We start from the raw sequence: 23,051 nt of genomic DNA, 5'->3' as shown, positions 1-23,051 counted from the left end.
ATTGCTCTTGGAATCATCCTCTAAACAAGATTGCTTTACTTGTGGATACAGACAAAAATATTATATTTTCCTATCTCTGGTATGTTCCTTTCCCCTTTCCTTTACTCTCTGTACATTTGTGATTCACCAGCAGTTGGGAAAAGAGAATAAATATTATAGTAATGCAGAGCTAGTCTTATTCTGTCTCTGCTCTTTAGTAACTTTAACCTTGGAGATGTTATTCAATTCTTCCATTCCATACAAAATGACATGGCCTACTTTCACAGATGATGTGGGATTTATGAACAAGATTTATGCAAAATGGTATTCTTCTCGGTCCTTAGTTTAGAGCTTACATAGAATCGGCAACCGATAAACATTTATGTATTATAAAATGATTTCTATTTTACTCTGAGCTATCCAGAAATGCAATTTCCTGAGAACAGTTCATTCTCCAAAGATACTACTTAATTGAGATTTTATTCTTCTTTATTTGCAGTGGAACTTAATGTCAATGAAATATTCTGACTAATCCTAGCTATGTGGTCCTAAAAGATCTCTCAAGCCCACATGAGGAAAATTATTTATGAGGTAAATATGTTTCTATGCAATGTTTTATAAACTATTCAATATTCAACATTTTCTGCAGCATGAAGTTTCTGAATATTTTATATCTATAAAATGATTAGGAGCTAGTTTTGAAAAATAGGCTGTAAGATATCATGCACTTATTTAAATATAAGTGCATATTACTTTTGGTATTTGATAACTACATAGGCATTTTAAATTTCTGTTGAGAAGCATAACTTTCTCCAGTTGATAAGTTGGACCTATTTAAGTATAAAAATGTATATTCAACTAATTCTACATGCATATTTGGAAAGAAAACTAAAAAAGTGTTACAAAATAAAAACTAATGAAATTATAAATAATACATAAAGAACATGAAATAAATTTTTTAATTTTCTTTTCCTCCTGTGAATGCATAATATGATATATTAGGTCATGATTATAATTTCAAAGAACATTAGGATACCTCTAGAGAGAAATTATTGCAATGTATACACTTCCATTTTAATGGAGATGTCAAAATATGTCAAGTGCCTATTATTTGTGACACTGCTAGTTACAAAATTATTGTCCTTTTATGTAGATATATAATATAGTTATTCAGGAAATTAGACCTTGGATTCAGAAATAATTGCACTAACATTTAAATATAACACAGCCTGAAGTGAATTATTTAATCTTTTTTCATCCCAAAGTTCCTCATGAGTAAACTGGGAGAAGTTATACATTTCTCTAAATATTTTTATAAATACTAAGTGAGACAGTAAAATTACAGCCCAGTCCTTGCTAATGATAATTATCAATAATAAAGTTAGGAAACATGATTACCTTGGTTAGAATTAGTTTGTTATATATATATATATATATATATATATACATATATATATATATAGGCCAATATTAGTCTTTTTTTTTACATTGAAGGTATTTATTATGACATTAAGTATTAGCCTGGAAAGATATATCATATTCTTGTGAAATAATTAGTAACACTCTGTGTATTTAAGAGATGAAAGCACAAATTTCATTGTATCACTATTGGCAGGGCTCAGGGCTTTCAGGACAACCTACTGAGTATATCTCTCTGGGCCCTCATTTTTTCAGCTTCACTGGAGTTCAGCAAGTGTTCAGCTACCCTCAGATATGGTAGTTTAATCTCACTTTTGAGAATAATCTTCAGAAACACAGCAGAACTAAAACAGACATTCCACAGAGGAGCACAACATCAGAGTGATGACAAAATAGAAGGTTATGTGGCCCTTAACTTGTGATAATGAACAATTTGTGATTCTAGTGAAAACTATCAAGCATTCAGTGAGAATACACACACACACACACACACACACACACAGATACACACACACAAACAAAGAGAGAAAGAGAGGTGAACTTAAGTTCCAAATGTACAAATTCTTCCATGAACTCCCGATAAAGAACACATTATCTGATCTAGACCCTCACTATCCCAAGTGAGATCTATAGCCTGGCTGCAGTAGCATCACCTGGAATGATTTTAGAAACAAAGACTCTCTAGTCTTCCGCAAGATCCAACTAAATCAGAACCTGCATTTGATCGAGATATACAGCTACGTCTTAGGCATTTAAAAATTGAAAAGTTCAATTTTACACAGCTATGTTCATGGAAAGTTTAGAAAAAAAATCAAATTACATTTGGAAAAGAATCACTATAGTATTATTAACAAAAGTACAATCCATTTGGCTATGAGAAGAAAAAAGATGTCAATAATGTTTTTCATGAGTGAAGTGAGAAATAAGCGATTTTCCTCCCCTTTCAGCAGTCCACTTCCTGCTCCTCATTTCTTACTCTAGTCCTCCTTTCCTTTTTACAGGTTCACAGAGAGAGTCACAGCTGGGAACTGGAAGATTCCATAGGCTTTAGTCACATTAAATTGGCTCACAGTGAGAAGCAATTCAGGAGATGTAGTGTTTATAACCCAGAGGAACTCAAGCATGTCACAACCACGTTCATATACCTATTGATCATAAATCCTTCCTGGGTTTGAGGAAGAGATATTAATAATAATAGGTAGAGGTACATATTAAGAACTTGTGGGAAAAGGCTAATTAATATGTTTCATCATTTAAAGGGGTTCGAATGAGATAGCCTCCTGGCTGTGGAATGACTTTTATGATTTGAGGGCAAGATCTGTTCAAATGGAAGAGCCCATATATCACTCTAGACTCAGAAAACAATAACGGTATGTATATTGCTCTGAGCATGCATGGCATGCATGCCTGTCTCTTCACTGCTCTCTTTCTTCCATCTGTGAGGGCACTTTCATACATGGCCTTTTCTCTTGCATAGGTTTGTGTCAAAATTCAAGAATTCAATATTGTTTCACCATCTATTGAGTCATCAAAAGTTACTTTTGATCCTCCTCCTAAGTGATCTCATTGCTTCTTAAACTCCCAGGGGCCCACTTTATAAGGCAAGGTGTTCTTCAACCTACTTCAATCTGGATTCAGTGTTAATCTTTTTAAGGAGCATAATTTATATTTATATGTTTGGTTTCCTTGAAACAAATAAAACAAACAGAACAAACCATTTTTATTTATTTTCTTTTATCCTTATGTTTTGAAGTATTACAGATTTTATTTGAAAGTTTTGAGGAAGCAGATGGGGGAGGGGGAAGATGGGGGATAATGGAGGGAAGAGAAAGAAAGAAAGAAAGAAAGAAAGAAAGAAAGAAAGAAAGAAAGAAAGATAGATAGAACAAGAGAGAGAACAAGGGCTTCTCCAGAGTGGAGAGGGAGCCCCAGAACCCATCCCAGAACTAGATATGAAAGTCCACATCTCAGGGGGGCTAGAGATATGGGCAGCACATGAGCTCGGGCACCACAAATGCTTGGCAGCACATGGGTACAGGCTGTCTATGGGCTCAGGCAGCATATGTGCACCAGCAAACCAGTTTTAAACTAGATTTTATTTTTAATGTATATTTGTAGAATGTTGAAGCATAGTGAGGTTAAATAACTTATTAAAGGCTACCCAGCCAATAAGCAGGAGAGCTCGGCTCCACTGGGGTTTATTTCCCACCAGGAAGTGCTCTTTTAGTCATATTTTGCACCTGCCGGGAGGCCTGGAAAGCCTGGTGGAACTCTCCTAGTCATACCTCACATCTGCCGTTAGTCCTGTGCTGTGGTAGACATTTGCTCAGACGTGTGTGTACAAAGCAGACTGTTTCTATTAACTGGGTCCCACTCCAGAAAATGGTGGAAAAGAAAACAAACATTCGTAATTTTAAACAGTACCCTGCGTGAACTAAAGGTTGAACTAGCAGCCTCTGACTTTAAAGATATAGTAGATGAACATGTCATTACAGTTTGAAATATGGAGTTTTTGTAAATCCAAAGATGAATCAATGTTCTGAAACAGTTTTTAACATGCTACTTGAGTTCTTTGATAAGTTCCTGACAATAATGTGTAAGAATTAATTTTTCAGAAGTAGGAGCCGTAAGTGATTTTGCATTTTTCACAACAGGGTTTCCATGAATAGAGAGGTTTATGTGAACACTTTCTGTTTGTTTCAGACTTTCCCCTGCTTTTGATTAAAGCAAGTGGGCCCTACCACTAATTGATGAAATATAAAGAACTCTAGTGACCACTTAGGATATTTAAAATGCACACTGTGCAGCTCAGAATCTTTATTCAAATTAGTATCTTTTTTCTTTAACATAATTTTTCAGAAAGCAAAGGAAAAATGCCAAGAGAATATCCACCCTTTTTTTCTGCAGTAATTAAGAAGGTTAGAATTTCATGTTTTATTCCTCTTTAAAGAGGAAAGGGTATCTAATTTCACAGAGGAGAATAAGCAAGCTTTCAGGGAGTTAAAACACTCCAAAGTTGGCATAATGAAGAGAATAGTCCTTAGGACTCTTCCTACTGAGTTCCATTACCTCTTTTTTTTATGAACATAGTGAATGTTATTCTCCTCCATTGTACTGTGGACATAATTGCATGCCTGTTTATTCTCATGAAGTTAAATTACTGAATAATAATTCCAGACTGTGGTGGCTTTATGGTGTTTATTCCTTTCTTTTTTTATTTTATTTTTTGCACTTTACTTCAATTCTAATCATATGATGGTATTTATAATTCAGAAGCCTTAACTTTTATGATCAAAGGATTGTGATTCTGGAAACAATGTCACCCTAGTTTTCTCTATTAACAATATCTAATATTTTTCCAACTCTTATGCTTTTTTGGTGCTTTAGCTAAAATCATTAGAATTGAAATTGTAGACCTGAATTAAGCTTCTGGCCCTAAATCTTAATTATTCTATCATGACCAGTTCAACATGTATTTATTACATCTCAGAAAATATCCATTGTGTCCATTACATATGAGGGTTAAAGTTTCCCCAAATGATGTCACATGATTCTATTACAAACTATCCCAGTGCTCTTAATCCACCTCTGCATTTCTAAAGAAAGTCTTGCTTCTTAGGTAGGCATGGATTCACTTAGAAATGTTCTCACAAAGGATAAAAGGTGACAAAGTAAACCATTAACCACATTAATTTCATCAAGGCTAAATTTGAAAACATCACTTTGATTCTCAAGAAATTTTACAAATAAGGACAAGGGAGATGGCTCAGAAGGCTGGGTTTTGCCTGAAGGAATCCCTCACAGAATCCCACCAATATGTGGTCACTTAGTGCTAGAAAGGAAAGGTCTCAAGCACCAAGATGGATTGACACCTGCTGTGTCCCAAATTAAATATACATGTATAAATTATAAGTAATCAAATCTTTGTATCAGTAGTTCATCATGTAACCTATTAGTTTCTGAAGAAATGTAGAATAAATATTTGCTGCTTTGCAAACCATGTGTCACCAACCTGGCTCTTCATTTGAAGTAACTCCCCAGTTAATTCCAAGTATATCAATTTGTCAATTTGTTACCTTATTATCTAAGGTAATTCGTTTCTAAAGATAATCTTTTAAAATGTTCTCTTACCATTACCTAAATGGCAACTCGATACTTTAATTCTAAAGGTTCATTGTATGAGGCTGGTTTTCAATTTCATCAGCCCTCACATTCTTTGGTATGAGTAAGATTCCCACATGTCTTCATTTGTATCTGCATTTTACAGTTCCTTTGGCTCATCTTTACTTTTACTATTGAAGTCAAAAACCCCAACTATCCCATGGTACAAGACCAACAGATGTCAGGTCCCTGGCTTTGTGCCTGCTGTAGAAGGCTGTGTGGAGACAGGACAGGGAAGTTCTACACAGAGAGGAGCGATTCCAGATGTCACACTGAGTCACCATTCTGGTTTCGTTCATGTATTTGGCCTATATAAGAACTAAAACATTTTTTCTCTTTTGCTTTTTTGGGGGGGAGGCATGGAAGGGTCACACTCAGCGATGTTCAGGGGTTAGTCCTGGCTCTGCTCTCAGGAATTACTCCTGGCAGTGCATGGGGGAATGTATGAGATGCCAGGGATTGAACCCAGGTCAGCCATGTGCAAGGCAAATGCCCTACCTGCTGTACTATTGCTTTGGCCCCTAAACTATTTTCTTAAGTAATATGCAACATGCCTCAACCTACCTGCTCTCAAGCAATTCTTTCTGAGGTATAATGAATCACCAGGATAATCCTAGAAGTTCTTTGATGGGGGAAAATGTCTGTTTCAGAAGTACTAGTCATATTTCAAATAAGCTAAATAAGATCCATTTTTTCTGTTCACTGTTAACCCTTTTGGCACTTTGGATTTGCAGATGAGGTATAAAGCAAGGGGCTGACTCATGATGTCTTCTCTAAAAATTGTTTTCCAGAATTCATGACTAATGAAGCAGGGCAATTTTAAGAAGCTACATAATAAAAAAAATCAGACAAAACTTACATATGAAATGAGATTTAATAAAAAGTAATATGATTTCCCACCAGAACTGATTGAAGGTATTTGTTCCAGTAACATCTCCCCTTCTCCTCTACTTAGCTGTGCTCATGATATATTTGATTGAATTGGCCTGAAAAGTGACCCTCTTGTTTCATCTGCTAAAGAATGGCTGATCTCCTCTGACCTCCTCTGACTGTGACTGGTTTCAGCAGAATGGAACAACTCAGATAGTACCCTTGATGAATACCCCCAATGGTGGCCTACAAGTGGCTCAGGAAAAGCAACTTTGTTAATGCCATATAATAATTTATTGGCAGTTTTGTGTGATAGCGTATTTACTGAAATGAGGCCTGCCAAATAGATCAGGTTATAGCAGGAACACACGATTTCCCAACCAGCCATAAAATATAAATCAAATACCTTTTCTGTCCACTGTCAGCCCCCTCCACCTACTTCTTGTCCACAGTCCTCAGACAAATTGAAGCACATGCCACAATTTGCAGAGGGAAAATCAAACTCAATTTCGCAGTACAATGAAGTGAATTTTGGTCTTGTCGTGTCCACTGACATATTGATCCCAAGAAGATTGAAAAGATCAGTATGTTCTGGGGTTTTGCTTTTATAAATAAAAATGTATAGAAATGCAATGTGTAAAAAGGAGACCGACCTAACATTTATGCGGCTTTACAAGATGCAAGAACTCTAGGGGGCTAATGTTGTAAAACATTGCTCTGTTATAAAAGTCACTATTTAAGAGGTCACGTTTTCTTTCCTTCTAGAATTACAGCCCCGAAGACAAATGGTCTCCTAATCCAGGTTCATTTAAAGTGCAGCTGATCATTTCACAGCTAAAAGGAATTTTCAGTAGCGAAAGGTTGGGAAAAAAAAAAAAGACCACCACACAACACCCAATCTTGCCCCTTTGTAGAATTGATGTCAGATCTATAATGCCATAAGCCCAACACTCCATCAAATATTTTCTATTTAACCTGAAAGGGGACTAAGTCAAATCACTTATATGGCCACATCTGTGATTTGCAAAGTGCAGTGATTGCAGTCTTCCTGAAATGTGTAAAGGTTGCACGGTTACTCACATCCATGGATGAAGCATTAAGAGACAGAACAACTTTATCACGAGATGATGATGAAATTGTAAGAATCACCATAAAACATCCAGGAATCTTGGAAGCTAAATTTCAATTTAGCAGGTGGAATGTGAAAAAAAAAAAAGAAGGAATCTGTATTTTCAGGTAGGCAGAATTTCAGTTGTTATGACAACAAGATGATTTTCTAATTATGACTTATTATAGAAATACTAAAAAATTCTCTGCAATTCTGTGTGGATCATTACTCCATAATATGTGTTGTCCTAGACCTCATGTAATATTACTGCAAACGTGGCTCTGCATGCCTTACTGGAAAGCAGACTGGGGCACATATTGATAACACTACTTGTGGAAAAACCACACATAAGAATTTGGGTGGGTAGAGTGACTTCTTCATTCAGCCCCACTTCAGAGGTTGAAAGAAGGAGCTTCTTGTTTGGCATGATCTTTAAAAACTATAGCAATGCCTCATATTACCATATTCCAAGGTAATTACTTGCAGTAAGTAAAGATAAATTCATTAGTAATTACACAGTCCTTTATTGTGAAACCCAGAGCAAAATTATTTGAGTTATTTTTTTCAAGCCGACAAGAGAATGACTTTCCTTCATCAATCAGTTTGACTAACGTAATGATTTTCTTAGAATTAAAATTTGTTGAAAGCTCTAAGTATTTCATCTTTTAGGCTAAGAAGCATGTAGTTAATGTCACAGCTAATACATTTGTCAGTCTGCTAATTTTCTTTTTCTATTAGAATAAGTAAACATCAACCCGTTCTTAAAAGCATACTATTTACCATGTGTCAGGAGCAATGCAGAGAGAACTTATTTGAAAATCATGAGGTAAGACGTTATGAAATGAACAGGAATCACAGGGAGATAATGAAGGAGAAACATGAAAGGGAAAGCCATTTAATAATTCCAAAGTGGTGTCGGGTTTGCTTCAAGGTGGGTGGGGGAGGATGGCATTTAAAGGGAAATTGTAAAAACTACATCGGCCCCAAAAACTCAAGACTGAGCTATTGGAAAATACAAAAGAGATGGTTTGTAAGAAACAGTTCAAATTATAAAAGAACAATAGTAAAACAAAAGAAGGCTCCTGAATGTACAATGGAGTGAAAAGAAAATGAACTCTTTCCCACATGACACTAGACCAGAGTTCTTCAGGTATGCTTATTATTTCACAGAATAGACTAGACAAAAACAGACTATTTCCATCTCTTAAGAACACAATACACTCATTTTTGTTGTATCATATCTTAAGCCATTTTAGGTATCTTTTTGTAACTAGAAAAAATTAATAACTGGAAAACAACGAGGTTAGTGTTTCTGTCTTTTGTCAGATGTTATTTTTGAAACTAGAATTCTTTAGGGTCATTTTATCAGAGATGTCTGGATCATGGGTTGATTTCAAAACCTTGTGTAAGAAGCCAAACATTACTGCCACAGTAAAATTTTCTTTAAAATGGACTTCAAAATATCATTTTTATCTTTTTCCCTTCTTTCCTTCTGTATAACAGTTGCTTTTTTTTTAAAAAAAAAGCTATTAATTTCTAGCAGAATAGCTAATAGTACAAAGCACTCTAGCACTTTTGCTTTTTGATGTTATAAAATTGATACTTCTTCCTGTTAAACCTCTTACCTTTCTTCATTAAAGTGTGAGAGAAGAACACTTATGAGGAAATGCATTTTTCAAGTCAGAATTATTGCAGATGTTTCCCTAATTTCATCAGTTTTAGGATAATTTCATTTAATTCGTTTTTTATTTGTCTTTGATTTTGTCATTAAGTGAGAAATAAACTAAGTTGTGCAAATGAGTTCATAAAATTTCAGAACTCATGCTCTCTGCAGCAAAAAAATAAAAAGAAAAAGAAAGGGAAAAAAAGAGACACTATTCACTCACTGTGACTTAATTAGACTTAAGAGAATTAAACATGCTACTTGTATCCTTTGGCATATGGAATACAGTAACAACAAGTCTCACAATGGAGAAGTTACTGGTGCCCACTGGAGCAAATCGATGAACAACTGGAGGAGACTGCTACAGTGCTACAATGCTACTTATATCCTTTGTGTCACAATTTTATTATCCATACAATGGATACAATCCACATAATATCTGAAAGTTGTTTTGGATCTGCAACCAAAAGAGAATCAATAGTACATGCTCCATAAATGTAAGCAGATTGTTAGAAAATTGATCTTTGGACAAAGTGGGTAGAGTGGGGTGGCAGATTGGATCTACTGATATGTGTATATATATATGTGTATATATATATATATACAAGGTAAAGGTAAAGGCCCCTCCCATTGATCGTCGATTTGCTCGAGCGGGCCCAGTAACGTCTCCATTGGAGACTTTGTTGTTACTGTGTCTGGCATATCGAATATATACAAATTTCAACTAATATAAATGCATGTGTATGTGTACATATATACATACATACATATCTGCGTGTTTGTTTGTTTGGGGGCCACACCCAGTGGTACTCAGGGCTTAATTGTCAGGCATCACTCAGGGCAAGTGCCCTGATTGCTGTACTATTGCTTCAGCCCCCTCAATAAATATTTTCAATGCATAAATTGTCAGTTTGTCTATGTGCATTTCTTTTATTCTTTTTTTGTTTTCTATTTTCTAAAAGAAATACTCTTTTACACATCATCTTGTTATGCTTGATGTCCAATGTTAGCAATCCATATAACATTTACAGTGTTTTGTATCATGTAAGACAATATTGATGCAGGTACTGAAATGCGGTGCATCTTGTTAACAGATGGTATTTCTAAATACCACACTGCATTGTAAATGTAATTTAATGAGTTTTTAATATTTTCTCTGGCATGCTTTATTGTGTAATACACATAACATACAAAAGTGTGTTAATGATGCAATTGATAAGGCTTACAGTCAATGAGATTTGAGAGGAGTCAGAAGTTTCATGCTGATTTTGGACTGTAAGTGGAGTCAGCATCCAGACCCCATGTTGTTCTAGGGTCAACTATAGTTGCAGTAAAACTCTCATCTGTCTTGACTATCAGTCTCTCCCAAGGGCTTTTCCCTTGGTTGGTGTCACAGTGAGAAGCAAAAGCTGCAAGAAATCACCAGGCATTCTTAGCATAGGGATTTCATAAAATGAAGTGTATCACTTTAAGTAGTGCTAGGGCTGGAGTGATAGCACAGCGGTAGGGCATTTGCCTTACACACAGCCAACATGGCCGACCCGAGTTCGAGTCCTCCGCCCCTCTTGGAGAGCCCAGCAAGCTACTGAGAGTATCTCGCCCGCACGGCAGAGCCTGGCAAGCTCCCCGTGATGTATTCGATATGCCAGACACAGTAACAACAAAGTCTCCAATGGAGACGTTACTGGGCCCGCTCGACCAAATCGATGATCAACGGGAGGGCCTTTACTTTTACTTTTTTACTTTAAATAGTATCCACTCAATTGAGAAGGGCTTACAGGTTTAGAGCAATACAGAGCAGCAGATCTCTAGTAAAAGTGTGTCTAGTATGCCTGTTGAGGGGCAGGAGAGTGAGGATGGGGCAATACAGTCCTGCTTTAAGTACTAACGTGGGCTTCCTGTGGGGTAGTAGAGCTGTCTCTATCCTCTGCAATGAAGCCACAACCTGTGTTGAGCCTAGGGGTTAGATAAGAGCCCACCAAACAGAAGTCCCATCTGCTGTATGCATCCTAGTGGATAAGATCCTATGTCCCATCCCCTCTGTGCTTTCTCTCACCTACCAGGGGCTGGTAGCTGAGCATCCATACCATACATCACATCAATGGTGAGGACACTTTCAGCTCATGGAAAACAAATTAATCCACAGGATGCAAAAAAACAAGATATATTCCTGTACCATGTAAGATAAGTTCTTATAAGAGCAAGGTATGTTCCTAATATATTGCATGCATAAGAATGGTGTTCTTAATATAAGAAAGAGCATCATGATTGTGATCTTGTATTTTTAGTTTTTCTCAATATCGTCAGGAGTGCTTATATACTTATACAATGGCTTTGTTGTAAGGTACAGATGTGAGTTACAGGCAAAAGTATTTGCACAATGGCAGACTGGCCAGTCTGTCTTTGTCATTGTTGGAGCAACCTTTGCTTAACTGAATTTGTCTATCATATGCCAAATATATTTGGGAAGAGAATTATTCTGCTATTCCAAATACTCACAGACTTACATAGTTCTTTTTCTTTATGTATCTACTGACCTATCTTTCATTCTTTCTCGTTTTCCACTCCCTCTTTGTTCTCCAGCCTGTCTGCCCCCACCAAAGTTTTAACATCAAGGATCTCTGGTTCTTCCCATGGGTATCAGTTGAGGTAACAGAGGGTCTCTTAGGGACTCTGATTCTCATCTCTGATATTTTCTTTTTGTTTGTTTGTTTTCAGGGGATACACCTGGAAGTGCCCAGTGCTCATTCCTGATTCTGCACTCAGGCTTCTTTCCTGGTGATGTTCAGACCATATAGGGTCCTGGGGATAAAACCTGGGTCAGCCACGTGCAAGGCAAGCACCCTACCCACTGTACCATCACTCCAGCCCACATATTATTTTATTTTCTGAGCAAGGCATAAAAAATGACATTACATTTTGTCTGCCTTTTCATTTCTTAGCTTCTAAGATTTGAAGTTCTTTATACTGGTTCAGATACTCCTTTCTAGTCCTAGAATACTGAAATAAAAACCTTTGGGAAAAAAAACAATGAAAAGGAACAGAGTAGAACTGTGAGATTAAATGAATTTCTCTAAAAACTTGTTTTTGCAGTCTTCCATGCCTTAAACTTATAGACTTGGCTTCTAGCTTTAAATCCTAAAACTGACTAAAGGATCAAGAAATTATAGCACATTACCTAGTGGGCGATAGCACAGCGGGTAGGGCATTCGCCTTACAAGCAGCCAACATGGCCGACCCGAGTTCGATTCCTCCGCCCCTCTCGGAGAGCCCAGCAAGCTACCGAGAGTATTCGATATGCCAGACACAGTAACAACAAAGTCTCCAATGGAGACGTTACTGGGCCCGCTCGAGCAAATCGACAATCAACGGGAGGGCCTTTACCTTTACCTTTACCTTTACCTAGTGGGCACATGTGCAGCACATTTTAAAAGCACTGGACACATATTCAGAGTTAATAAGCAAAGGAATAAAAAGCAAATAGTCAGATGTTTGCCAGGCAGATACCAAAAACTGTCCTATATTATCACTAATCGATATGAGTGCACTAGGCAAATAATCATTATAAAAAAAAAAAAACAGACTTCACCCAAGCCTTCTCAGGAATCATCATACACTTAAGTGGAGATGCTGATGACAACAGAAACTTTAAACTGTAAACAAAACAGTACTGTACCTGGCTGAGACAAAAGCGGTGTGTAAGGGACTTTCGGTTCTATTGCACTCATTGGTGGAGGTAGCAAAGGGTTAGCAAAGCTGCGGAGTGGATGAGTTGGTCTAACACAGGCCGTAGGGATGGTTCTGCTTGGTGCCTCCTCACTGCTGGGGTGCTCAGGCTGAGTTGGGGGCAATATAGATGGCTGTTGGGTGGTTGGTCCTTCACTCACAGCTACAATGGAGAGAAGAAAAGCCATTCATTATTTCAGGCCCCAGAACTGTCTGTCCTGATGAGTTCTTGTATCAGATTAGACAGAAATACCAGGGTCTGGCCAATCGCTTCTTAAAGTTACCAAAACCCTTATTCTGCTTTCTTATATTTATGGAACATAATAGCCCTTCCTCCCTAAACAATAGAAAAAGATCCAGGAGGAAGCAATCCAGCTTTCAGGAGGCACAGAAAGGTAAATACAGCACTGACCATGTTGCCTGAACTGCCTAGGTCCCTGTAATCAGAAGTGATGAAGCGAGAAGAAAGAGTTATTTCTCTTTTCCTAAGTAGCAATGTCAGTGAAATTCAATGTACCAAACCCAACTGCAGCTGCATTATTATCCACCAGCCAATATGCCACTTTTTCTGTGATTTAAACATGCTATGTCAACTGTCAAACAAATCAGAGTTATCGAGTGCTCAAGGCATCACAAAGAAAATGATACAAATAATAACTACTATCATTACCTTCCATAACAAAATAGAAGCATATCCAACTAAAAAAGTTATAGCAGAGATGATTCTTTTGAAACAAGTTACCTGCATGCAGAATCATAACTTTTCCTTTTTGGTAGCTAGCCTTGTAATTTTCCATCAGATTACCAAAGTTAAGATTTTGCATAATCATTTTGTGACGGTATTTGTGATTTAGATAGTTTTATACACAGAAGCATGTTTTTTTTTTCCTTTTTGGGTCACACCCAGAGATGCTCAGGGGTTACTCCTGGCTATGCACTCAGGAATCACTCGGGCAGTGCTCTGGGGACCATATGGGATGCTGGGAATCGAACCTGGGTTGGCCGTGTGCAAGGCAAACGCCCTACCCGCTGTGCTATTGCTCCAGCCCCTTGTTTTTTTTGGTTTTTTTTTTTTTAAATCCAGAAAACACAGTTGAGTCAGACTACAGTATTGGCCAGGTTGTTTCAAAACTGTTACTAGGCTTATGTATTCAGATTCAGAGTCAACAAGTCTAGTTTAAAGTGTAAATCAAAAGAACTGTACAAGGGTAGATAAAATAAAAAGTATCTTTGATGATTTCTTAAATGTATTGTGTAAAGTAGTAAGAGAATAATATCTCATTTTTTGAAAGAGAATTTTAGAACCAGAAAATATTTCCAAGTAATTGGCTGAAGACATAGTTTTGAGACAACTTTCTGGGACACTCAGTAAGGTCAGCTTAGAGCAGAGGAAATAGAAGATCTGATAATGCTGAAAGGAAAAGAAACTAAAGTTATAAGAGATCAAGACAATTTTAAATATATGCAAAGTAAATATAACTTCAGAATTATGATTAGGAGTACTCTATATCAAAACTGCTAATAACCAGTGGTCAAATGTCCAAATAAAATCATACTATCTTTCATTTTTCAGTCAGAAAGAAGCAACTATAGGAAGGGTATTGGACTCTCTCTTATTTCAAGGTCATTAAACATTTTTTTCCAGTGAAAGAAATCTCATAGTTGTCCTCAGAAATATGCCTTAAGTATTTCTCTATATTGAAGATGAACTTTAATTAGTCCACATTATTACCAAAACCTACTTTAGTGATTAAAGAAATTATGTTTTGCAAAGCCTTTCCTTCACTCCTTCTTTTATAATCTTGTTCTCTATAACTGATTTCTGAAATGAAAGTTAAATATTGATAAAATTTTGATAAAATTTTGATAAAATTTATATGTGTTTTTTCAGTTCTCAAAAAAATTATTCTCTTGCATGGTAAAATCATACATTTTACAAGAACTTGGGTAACAAAATAGTTTTGGTTATTCCCAAATAAAGAGGTTAATACATCTTTAAAGAAAAAAAAATTGAAGTCTAGTTCTTAATACCCAAGATTTTCTGTGGTACCATGATTCTCCCTAGGAACACCTGGATAAGGTTCTTGACTTCAGAGGTAGACCAGCTCTTGACTTCAGAGGTGGACCAGCTCTTTGAAGGACTCAATCGTAGTACTTCCCTTAGTGAAAATAAAATGCCTAATCTAATGCACTAAGGGATATGGGAGGGTCAATTCTGTGAAACTAGGTGTATCACTCATTCATACGGGTCTGTTTTGTCTAAAATTAGACTTTAGCATGCAAATGATATAACAGACAAAGTGTGGGTTTTCACTGGCAACTCAAAATTCTTATATTTTAAGTGGAGAGAAATAAATGTTTTTCAGAACTGGTTGGTATTTTAAGGCAGTGAAAAACCTTAAGTAAACACAAAAGCAATTGTTCCACTGTAGAAAAGCTCTCATTTCAGAAGAGCCCCTTTGGCCAGTTAAGGCACTGGCTTCGGGACACCTATGTGAAACAAATTGACTCCGTGATGTGGCATTTCATAGTACTAAGTAAGAGCTCTGAAAGCAAAGGAAACTTCCTTTCACCCACGAAGTACAGCTGCCCTGCAATTGAGAGAGCAGGAAAGTGAGAATCAAATATGTTCTGGCAAGGCATTCATTTTCAAATGATGAAATAGTAGCAATTCATTGTACAAACAGCACGCAATTACACAGCAGAGTCAGATCTTAAGGTGCTTTATAACAATTAATGTCAGCACATAAATAATTTCTAAGAATCACTGGCAAAATATTAAGATAGAAATGAAGTTTTTTTTTCCTCTAATGAAATTTCTAATATCTGGAAGAAACATAACACATCAATAAGTGTAAGCAGAAACTTAAGTCAGGAAGACTTCTAGGAACCAAAATCACTCATCAGTCTCAGAACAGTATCACAAGCATTCCTCTGGGATTCAACTTCCTTAGAGCTGGGATTTTGAAAAAAAGATTCTAGAGGAAAAATTCGAGGACTCCACTTTATTGCAGTCAAGTCTCATTTGTTAGTTGATTTCCAATTTGGGGAAGAGCGAGGGTAGAAAAATAACTTGGATAAAACTGAATGACTTCGTCCTAAGCCAGTGTCAAAACTGGAAGTAGTAGGAATCAGTTATACTTCGTTAATACCTGTCTTAAAGATGAATAAACAGCACCAACAATCTTAAGGTGATTTGTAAAGCCTCAAGATGATCAAAATTTTCATTACTGAAATTTGTAATACTGCATAGATTACAGGTGACCAGCGTCTGTTTCACCTTAGCTATTGCATCTGTCAATCCATTCCTACAAACAAATGCCCCTTCACCTCCCCTCACAAAACAGTTGGCTCCTTTCAGCTTCTCAAGACAAAGACTAAAGTTTGCAAAACAGAGTGTTGCTGTGGTCCCCCTGGGACAGCTCATTTGCCACCTGAAGCTAAAAGCAGAACTTGAGTTTATTCTTCAGAGGAGGAAATGTTTGTCCATCTCACCCATATAAATCTTTACTGATGGGTCACTGAATATGGGTAACGGAAATGCACTCCAGCCTCTTCATTTCCTTTCCTTTGGGGAAGGAGAGAGAGTCAGTTTGTTCCTTCAGAAAGCACACCTCTGGGGGCCAGGAGTCAGAGGTTCATCTTTTGTAACACTCAGAGGTCTTTCAGGTAACTTTGGAGGAAACTGAGAGTCTCCACTGTTGGCACAAGCGTTTCTTTTGCTGTGTGCCTTTCACTGTTTCTCAAGGTGACTAATAAGACATCGCCAGTCAGAGTCATGAAATGTTTTCTGCTTGAGCGAGAACAGGGATGTTTAGTGCTCTCCAAGGCATTTAGAAACCGATACTGAATTGCTGGAAGTTAACTGTTTCTGACAGTGATTTAGAGAATATTTAGTTTCCTAGAAAAGAGGGGACTGATTTTTACTTTTCTAAGCAGTCGCCTGGAAACACATATTCATTCCTATTCCTTTTGCATTGTGCATAGCCTTGCTCAAAAAATATTGGATGAATGCCGAAACACTTTTTAAAAACCTATAAAATCTTGGTGAGGAGTAGATTGTCCCTTGCTTTTGATTTTAGATGACATCCAAAAGTTACTAAGCTAAGCATGGTTATAAATCTCTTTATTGACACAATTTAATGATTGTATTTATATTATTATATGATAGCTAAATATATAGAATAATACTTTTAATAAGTTAAAAAAAGTAAAATCTAAAGTTTTCTACTTATTTATTATTTATCTTATTTTAGAAGGATTTTATGTTCATGGTAAACTAAGTGGAAGATAAAAATATATTTCTCATGTGGCCTCTGCCATGTATATTTGGATACATATATGTACACACACACACACACACACACACACACACACACACACACAGAGCTTGCTCCTCTATCAAAATCCTGCACCAGAATGGAACATTTTGCTCTAACGTCAGATATAAACTTACCTATGGTCTTTAACCACGGATATTTTATATATTTATATAAAATATTATAAAAATATGAAAAATGTTATATTAGCTCATTTATCAATTTTTTGGCTTAATTTCTTCTTTTCTCCCCAAGTCAAGAAAGATTTAAAAAAAATGGTCATTAGGATGTTGGAGTTTCAGAAGGATACAACAAAACCTTTAAAAAAGGAGAAGACTCATTCAGTCCCAAGCACTATCGGGAGGGAATTCCTGAGCACAGAATAAGCCCTGGGAATAGGCAGGTGTGGCCCAAACCCTCAACCCCCCAAATTATAATAATAATAATTAGAGGAAAAATGATAGACATGGAACATGAATGAATAAAAATTAAAATTTTCTGATTTAATAAACTTTGCTCTGTGGCCAGATAAAGGTTATGATGTGTGTGTACATGTGTGTGTGTGTGTGTGTGTGTGTGTGTGTGTATTTTGCACTTGCATTAAAGTTTAGGGAAGGTGAATAAATTCAAAAGACAAATGCATGGCACCCTTTCTTTTGGAAATGGAGGAGAGTTTTTTTGGAAGTTGTTCTGACTCCATTGACTGGCATCACATTTTTAGTTATCTCAGACTTGGTAAATTTGGGTTGCTGTACTTTCGCATCTTTCTCATTAAACTCCCTTCACTGTAGTTTCAAAGACCTTTTTTTGAGAGTCTTCTGCACACAACTCTATTCTGTAGGTATGAAGTGCACCGAGAAAAAAGGAAAATAAATCTAATTCTCTCTTGGAAGATTTTTGATGCCTTTTAATTCTAACCTTGCTACATCCAGACAATTTATGATTTCTTGGAGCTGTCCCTGTTGGGTTGGAAAAAATATAGCTTATCTCAGAAATATACTTTATTGCCGTTACTCTCTTATTTATCACAAAACATCCTATCTCACATGAGCTGCTGAGTCACCTGTTCTTAACTAAGAGAAGAAAGCCATAAAATCAATTTTAAAATGATGTGCTTGAAGAAATAAAAAAAAAGGAAAAATGGCATAGGAAAAATCACCAGGGTGTATATAATAGCTTAAAACTCCTCCTTTTTTCTTCCCTTCCTTAAAATAAATGAAATATTACTCTAAGGAAACAAATCAATATACAAAAATCTGTTGTGTTTCTCCAAACTTAGAGTACCACTGTCAGAGAAATTCTAAGAAAATATTCTCATCTACAATGCTACCAAAAAGAACGAAGTGCATAGGAAAATATTTAACAAAGGAGGCAAAATACACAAAATCTACCTCATGTTCATGATTGAGAAAAATTAATGTTAAAATGTCCATATCACCCAAAGTGATCTACAGATTCAATGCAAGTCATTAAAAATATTTGTGATTGGCATTTTTTCTATTTTTTATTTTCTTAAAATCAAGAGGTACTGGGATTTAAAATACTGTTTATTATACTTTTTCTTCCCCCTGAGGCAAGATGGTGATGGCGCAGTGCCAAGGGCCAGAGCTGGTAGAGGGATGGCAGTGCTCTGAAAAGCCATAGGGTCATAAAATTTCTGGGTGAGTAAATGAAAGAACCTCTTGGATATTATCTCAAGGAGAGCACCATTAAATGAAACCTGCCGGTCACTCACCATGGAGAGCTGACTGGGAGGGGGACTAATCAGGATGGCTGTGGCACAGTGCTAGAGGGTGGAGTTATTGCAGGTCTCAGCCTCTTGGGCTATGAGTGGCAGCAGTTTTAAAGTGACTGAATAGGACTCTTGGGGTCCAGTTCTACACCACTAAGTGGAAGATTATGGGTCCTATAGTTGGGGATGGATGCCCTGGGCTTCCAATATGGGGCCCCAGAGGGTGAGTCACCAGCAGGGCAGCCCCATGGCCATTTCTTCCCAGGACCAGTCCACGCCACCTGTGGCATATTATGGAGGAGGACCTCCCTGAGTACCAACTGTCAAAGACCAAAGATGGGGGCATGCACCCTTGATAAGGTTCTGCTGGACTGGTGGCTGCAGCCTGACCAGTGTGTCCAAGCCACAAATGGTAACAGCCCTGACCCATTCCCACTGGGGCCCAGAGGTTGGTGCCACCTGGACCCTGGGATGAGTACATTGGTGATCTGATGGTGTTCTCAGGCTTCCTGACACCCCCAAATCATTGCCGTTTTCTGGACAGACTCCTAACAACTCAGGACCAATTTTTCCAAGAAATTAAACTTCCAAAAGTAAGGAAAGTGGGAGCCACGCCCACAAATCACCTCTGGCTCAGCCATACAAGCTTATTTATTGGTTTTGCTTCAGAGTTTCACAAATCTTGAAAGAGATCAAAAGCCACAGTTAATCTCAGCCCTATGCAAGGCTGAATAACCCAGGGCACATTGGAGGTAGATGGGTTAACCCAGTGCCTGCCCAAGCAGAGCCCCTGGCAACTGCTTGCTCCCACAATCCAAAATCACCGCTATTCTCCTTGCCATACCCCACTGTCTCAGGATGGAACTCCCTGAGATAATCTGCAGAAAATTCGGGTATACGGGTTTTGTGATTGAAGTCTCTGGGCTTTCTTGGGGTTAGGATGGGCTACCTTCCCCTACCTCCCTGTACTTCCCAAATCCCTGGCAGTCACATCCACATTCCAAAGCTGTTGGCTAGTTAAAAAATGCTAGTCTAGCCGTACCTTATAGACAAAAATACTAAATGCCCTGAACAAACATGATAACCTCTTAGTACCTGGATTGCAAACTATAATGCACAAAAGGAAAAGGAGAGAGAGAGAGAGAAGAAAGTTGTCTGCCATAGAGGCAGGTAGGGGATGGATTTAATGGGGTGGTAGAGGAAAAATGGTGACATTGGTGGTGGGAAATGCACACTGGTGAAGGGATGGGTGTTGGAACATTATATAACTGAAATCAAATCATGAATAGCTTTGCAATGGTCTTTCTAACAGTGATTTCATCACTGTCATCACTGTCCTCCTATTGTTCATCGATTTGCTCAAGCGGGCCCAGTAACGTCTCCATTGGAGACTTTGTTGTTACTGTGTTTGGCATATCGAATACATCACGGGTAGCTTGCCAGGCTCTGCCATGCGGGCAAGATCCTCTCGGTAGCTTGCCAGGCTCTCCGAGAGGGGCAGAGGAGTCGAACTCGGGTCGGCCATGTTGGCTGCGTGCAAGGCAAATGCCCTACCGCTGTGCTATTGCTCCAGCCCAACAGTGATTTAATAAAGAAAAATTAAAAATTTAAATAGATTATACTTTTTCTGCATAAATCACTCTAGTACCACACCTATCACCAGAGAGCTATAACTTTCCACCACCATTGCCTCAAGGGCCCCTCCTACCAACCATTTCTTTCATAAAAGCTCAGTTCTATGAACAAAATCTCTACTTCCAATACCCATTTGTTGTTCCATTACTCTGTTTATACCCCTCCTTTGAGACATATTTAAAAATAAATTGTCATGAAGGTGGTGACACTGACACACAGACAGATGAATAAAGCTAAACTCCTGGAATCCTGGAAAATCATCAGTGATAAGTTGAAAAAAAAAGACTTTCCCAGAACTGCATATTCTTTTTTCAAATGGGTATAAAAAATTTTAAGAAAAGTATAATTTTATGCTGATACATTTTAAAAGCTACATGAAATAGAGAAATTCTACAAATAAGCAATTTAGCAAGAGTGGGCAGAGAAGAATTGAGAAAATTTTAAGGGAAACTCTGAATAGACCCATAAAAGTATAAAAGTGTGGGGAATGAGGAGATAGGACAGTGGATAGGGCACTTGCCTTGCACGTGGCCAACACGGATTTAATTCCTGGCATCCTTTATGGTTCCCAAGTCAACAGGAGTGATTTCTGAGTGCAAAGCCAAGAGTAAGCCCTGAATACAGCCAAGTGCACCAGCCCACTCTCACCTCCACTCCAAATAAAAGTAAAAAGTGTGTTTTGTCCTTAAAAGGAAATATTGGTTTTTACATTAGAAAATATAATAAATGTGGGATTTGGTGGAGGGAGGAATACTGGGGACACTGATGGTAGGAAGTGTACACTGGTGGAGGGATTAGTGTTGGATCACTGTATAACAAAACTCAATCATGAAAGCTTTGCAACTGTCTCACAGTGATTCAATTTAAAAAAAAAAGAATGAAACTGAATCTCTATTTTCCACCATATACAGAATAATATCAAAATGTGTTAAAACTTGAACATGAGATTTGTTATTATAAAACTAGAAGAAAACATAATGGATTATCTTCTTGAATATGTCTTCACAACATTTTAGGTTTTATTTGTTCATGAAAATAAACACACCAAAAATAAAAAGGAAAGAAAATTGGACAACAACAAATTAAAATTGCTGCTATTCTGCAGAGTAAATTAACATAATTAAAATTCAACTGTGGAATGGGAACATATTTCCAAACCACATAGCTGTAATATCCAATATATATATAATGAACATGCACAACTCATTGTCAAAAATATTAAAAACTGGGTAAAAGAACTGAAACATACATTTTACAAGGAAAAAATATAAATGACCAATAGGTATGAAAAAATTTGCCACTGAAAGCAATTGATTTTACTAAATGCCAGGAAAAATCTATTAAAAAGCACAATGAGATATGACCTCAAACTTTTAGGATTAAAATTATCAAAAAGATAAGAGAAAGGAAGTGTTAACAAGAAGGTAAAAGAAAGGAAATACTATACACTGTTGGCAGGAATCATAATTGGTACACTACTATGAAAAATAGTATGGGGTTTCCTCAAAAAGTTATAAATGTAGAAATCTCACTATTAGTGGGGCAATGTAACCAAAGGAATTGAAAACCAAAGAATCTCAGAGATATCTCTATTCCCATGTCACTGCAGTGTTATTCGCAATAGGCAGATACGGAAACAATCTAAATGCTCATCAATAGATGAGTGGCTAAAGATGTGGTCTAGAATATGCATAATGAAATACTATCCAGTCATGAGAAATAGGGAAACTATCATTTAAACAAAATGGATGAATTAGGGTGACCTTATGCTCAGTGAAATCAGGCAGATGCAGTAAAACAAATGCTGTATCATTTACTTATAGAGTCAAAATAAGCCAAACTCAGAAACCAAGAGTAGAATTGGGGTTTCTGGGTACTAGGCATTGGGGAATATTGAGTAATACTGGTTAAAAATTATAAACTTCAGGGGCTGGAATGATAGCACAGTGGGTATGGCGTTTGCCTTGCATGCAGCTGACCTGGGTTTGATTCCCAGCATCCCATATAGTTCCCTGAGCAGCGCCAGGAGTGATTCCTGAATGAAGAGCCAGGAGTAACCCCTGTGCTTTGCTGGGTGTGACCCAAAAAGCAAAAAAAAAAAATTATAAACTTCCTATTGTAAGATGAATAAATACTGATGATAGATGGTCTTGTGATAACAGTTTAATTTAATTATGTGACATGGCTCCTGACAGTTATGAAGAGAGGTTTTAAGTGTTCTCACCCATGGTCCAAAATTAATGTTAATTTGTGAAATCATAATGGTATTAGATAACTCTGTGGCATTATTCATTTTGCCTCAGTTATATTATCAGATAAAGACACTGTACACCTTAAGTTTGCACTGTTATGTGCCAATTATATTCAATTTTAAAAGAAATAAAACTAAATGAAACTTTGATAACATTTCTTCCAGCAATGTATGTGAGTTGGATCTAA

The 23,051-nt window shown here is 37.1% G+C and overlaps 1 protein-coding gene across 2 annotated transcripts in view; it reads right to left on the bottom strand.

Moving 5' to 3' along the window:
- Positions 1-23,051, bottom strand: part of DCC (DCC netrin 1 receptor) — a 1,215,565-nt gene that overhangs the window by 11,590 nt on the left and 1,180,924 nt on the right. For both annotated transcript variants that reach the window (XM_056138055.1, XM_056138056.1), the window contains one exon: positions 12,877-13,089. In XM_056138055.1, the coding sequence (XP_055994030.1) occupies positions 12,877-13,089 (213 nt within the window). The remainder of the gene's footprint in view (positions 1-12,876; positions 13,090-23,051) is intronic.

Source organism: Sorex fumeus, unplaced genomic scaffold (genome assembly GCF_029834395.1).
Source record: "Sorex fumeus unplaced genomic scaffold, SorFum_2.1 ptg000128l, whole genome shotgun sequence".
NCBI lineage: Eukaryota > Metazoa > Chordata > Mammalia > Eulipotyphla > Soricidae > Sorex > Sorex fumeus.
This window is presented reverse-complemented; position numbering and strand designations above follow the sequence as displayed.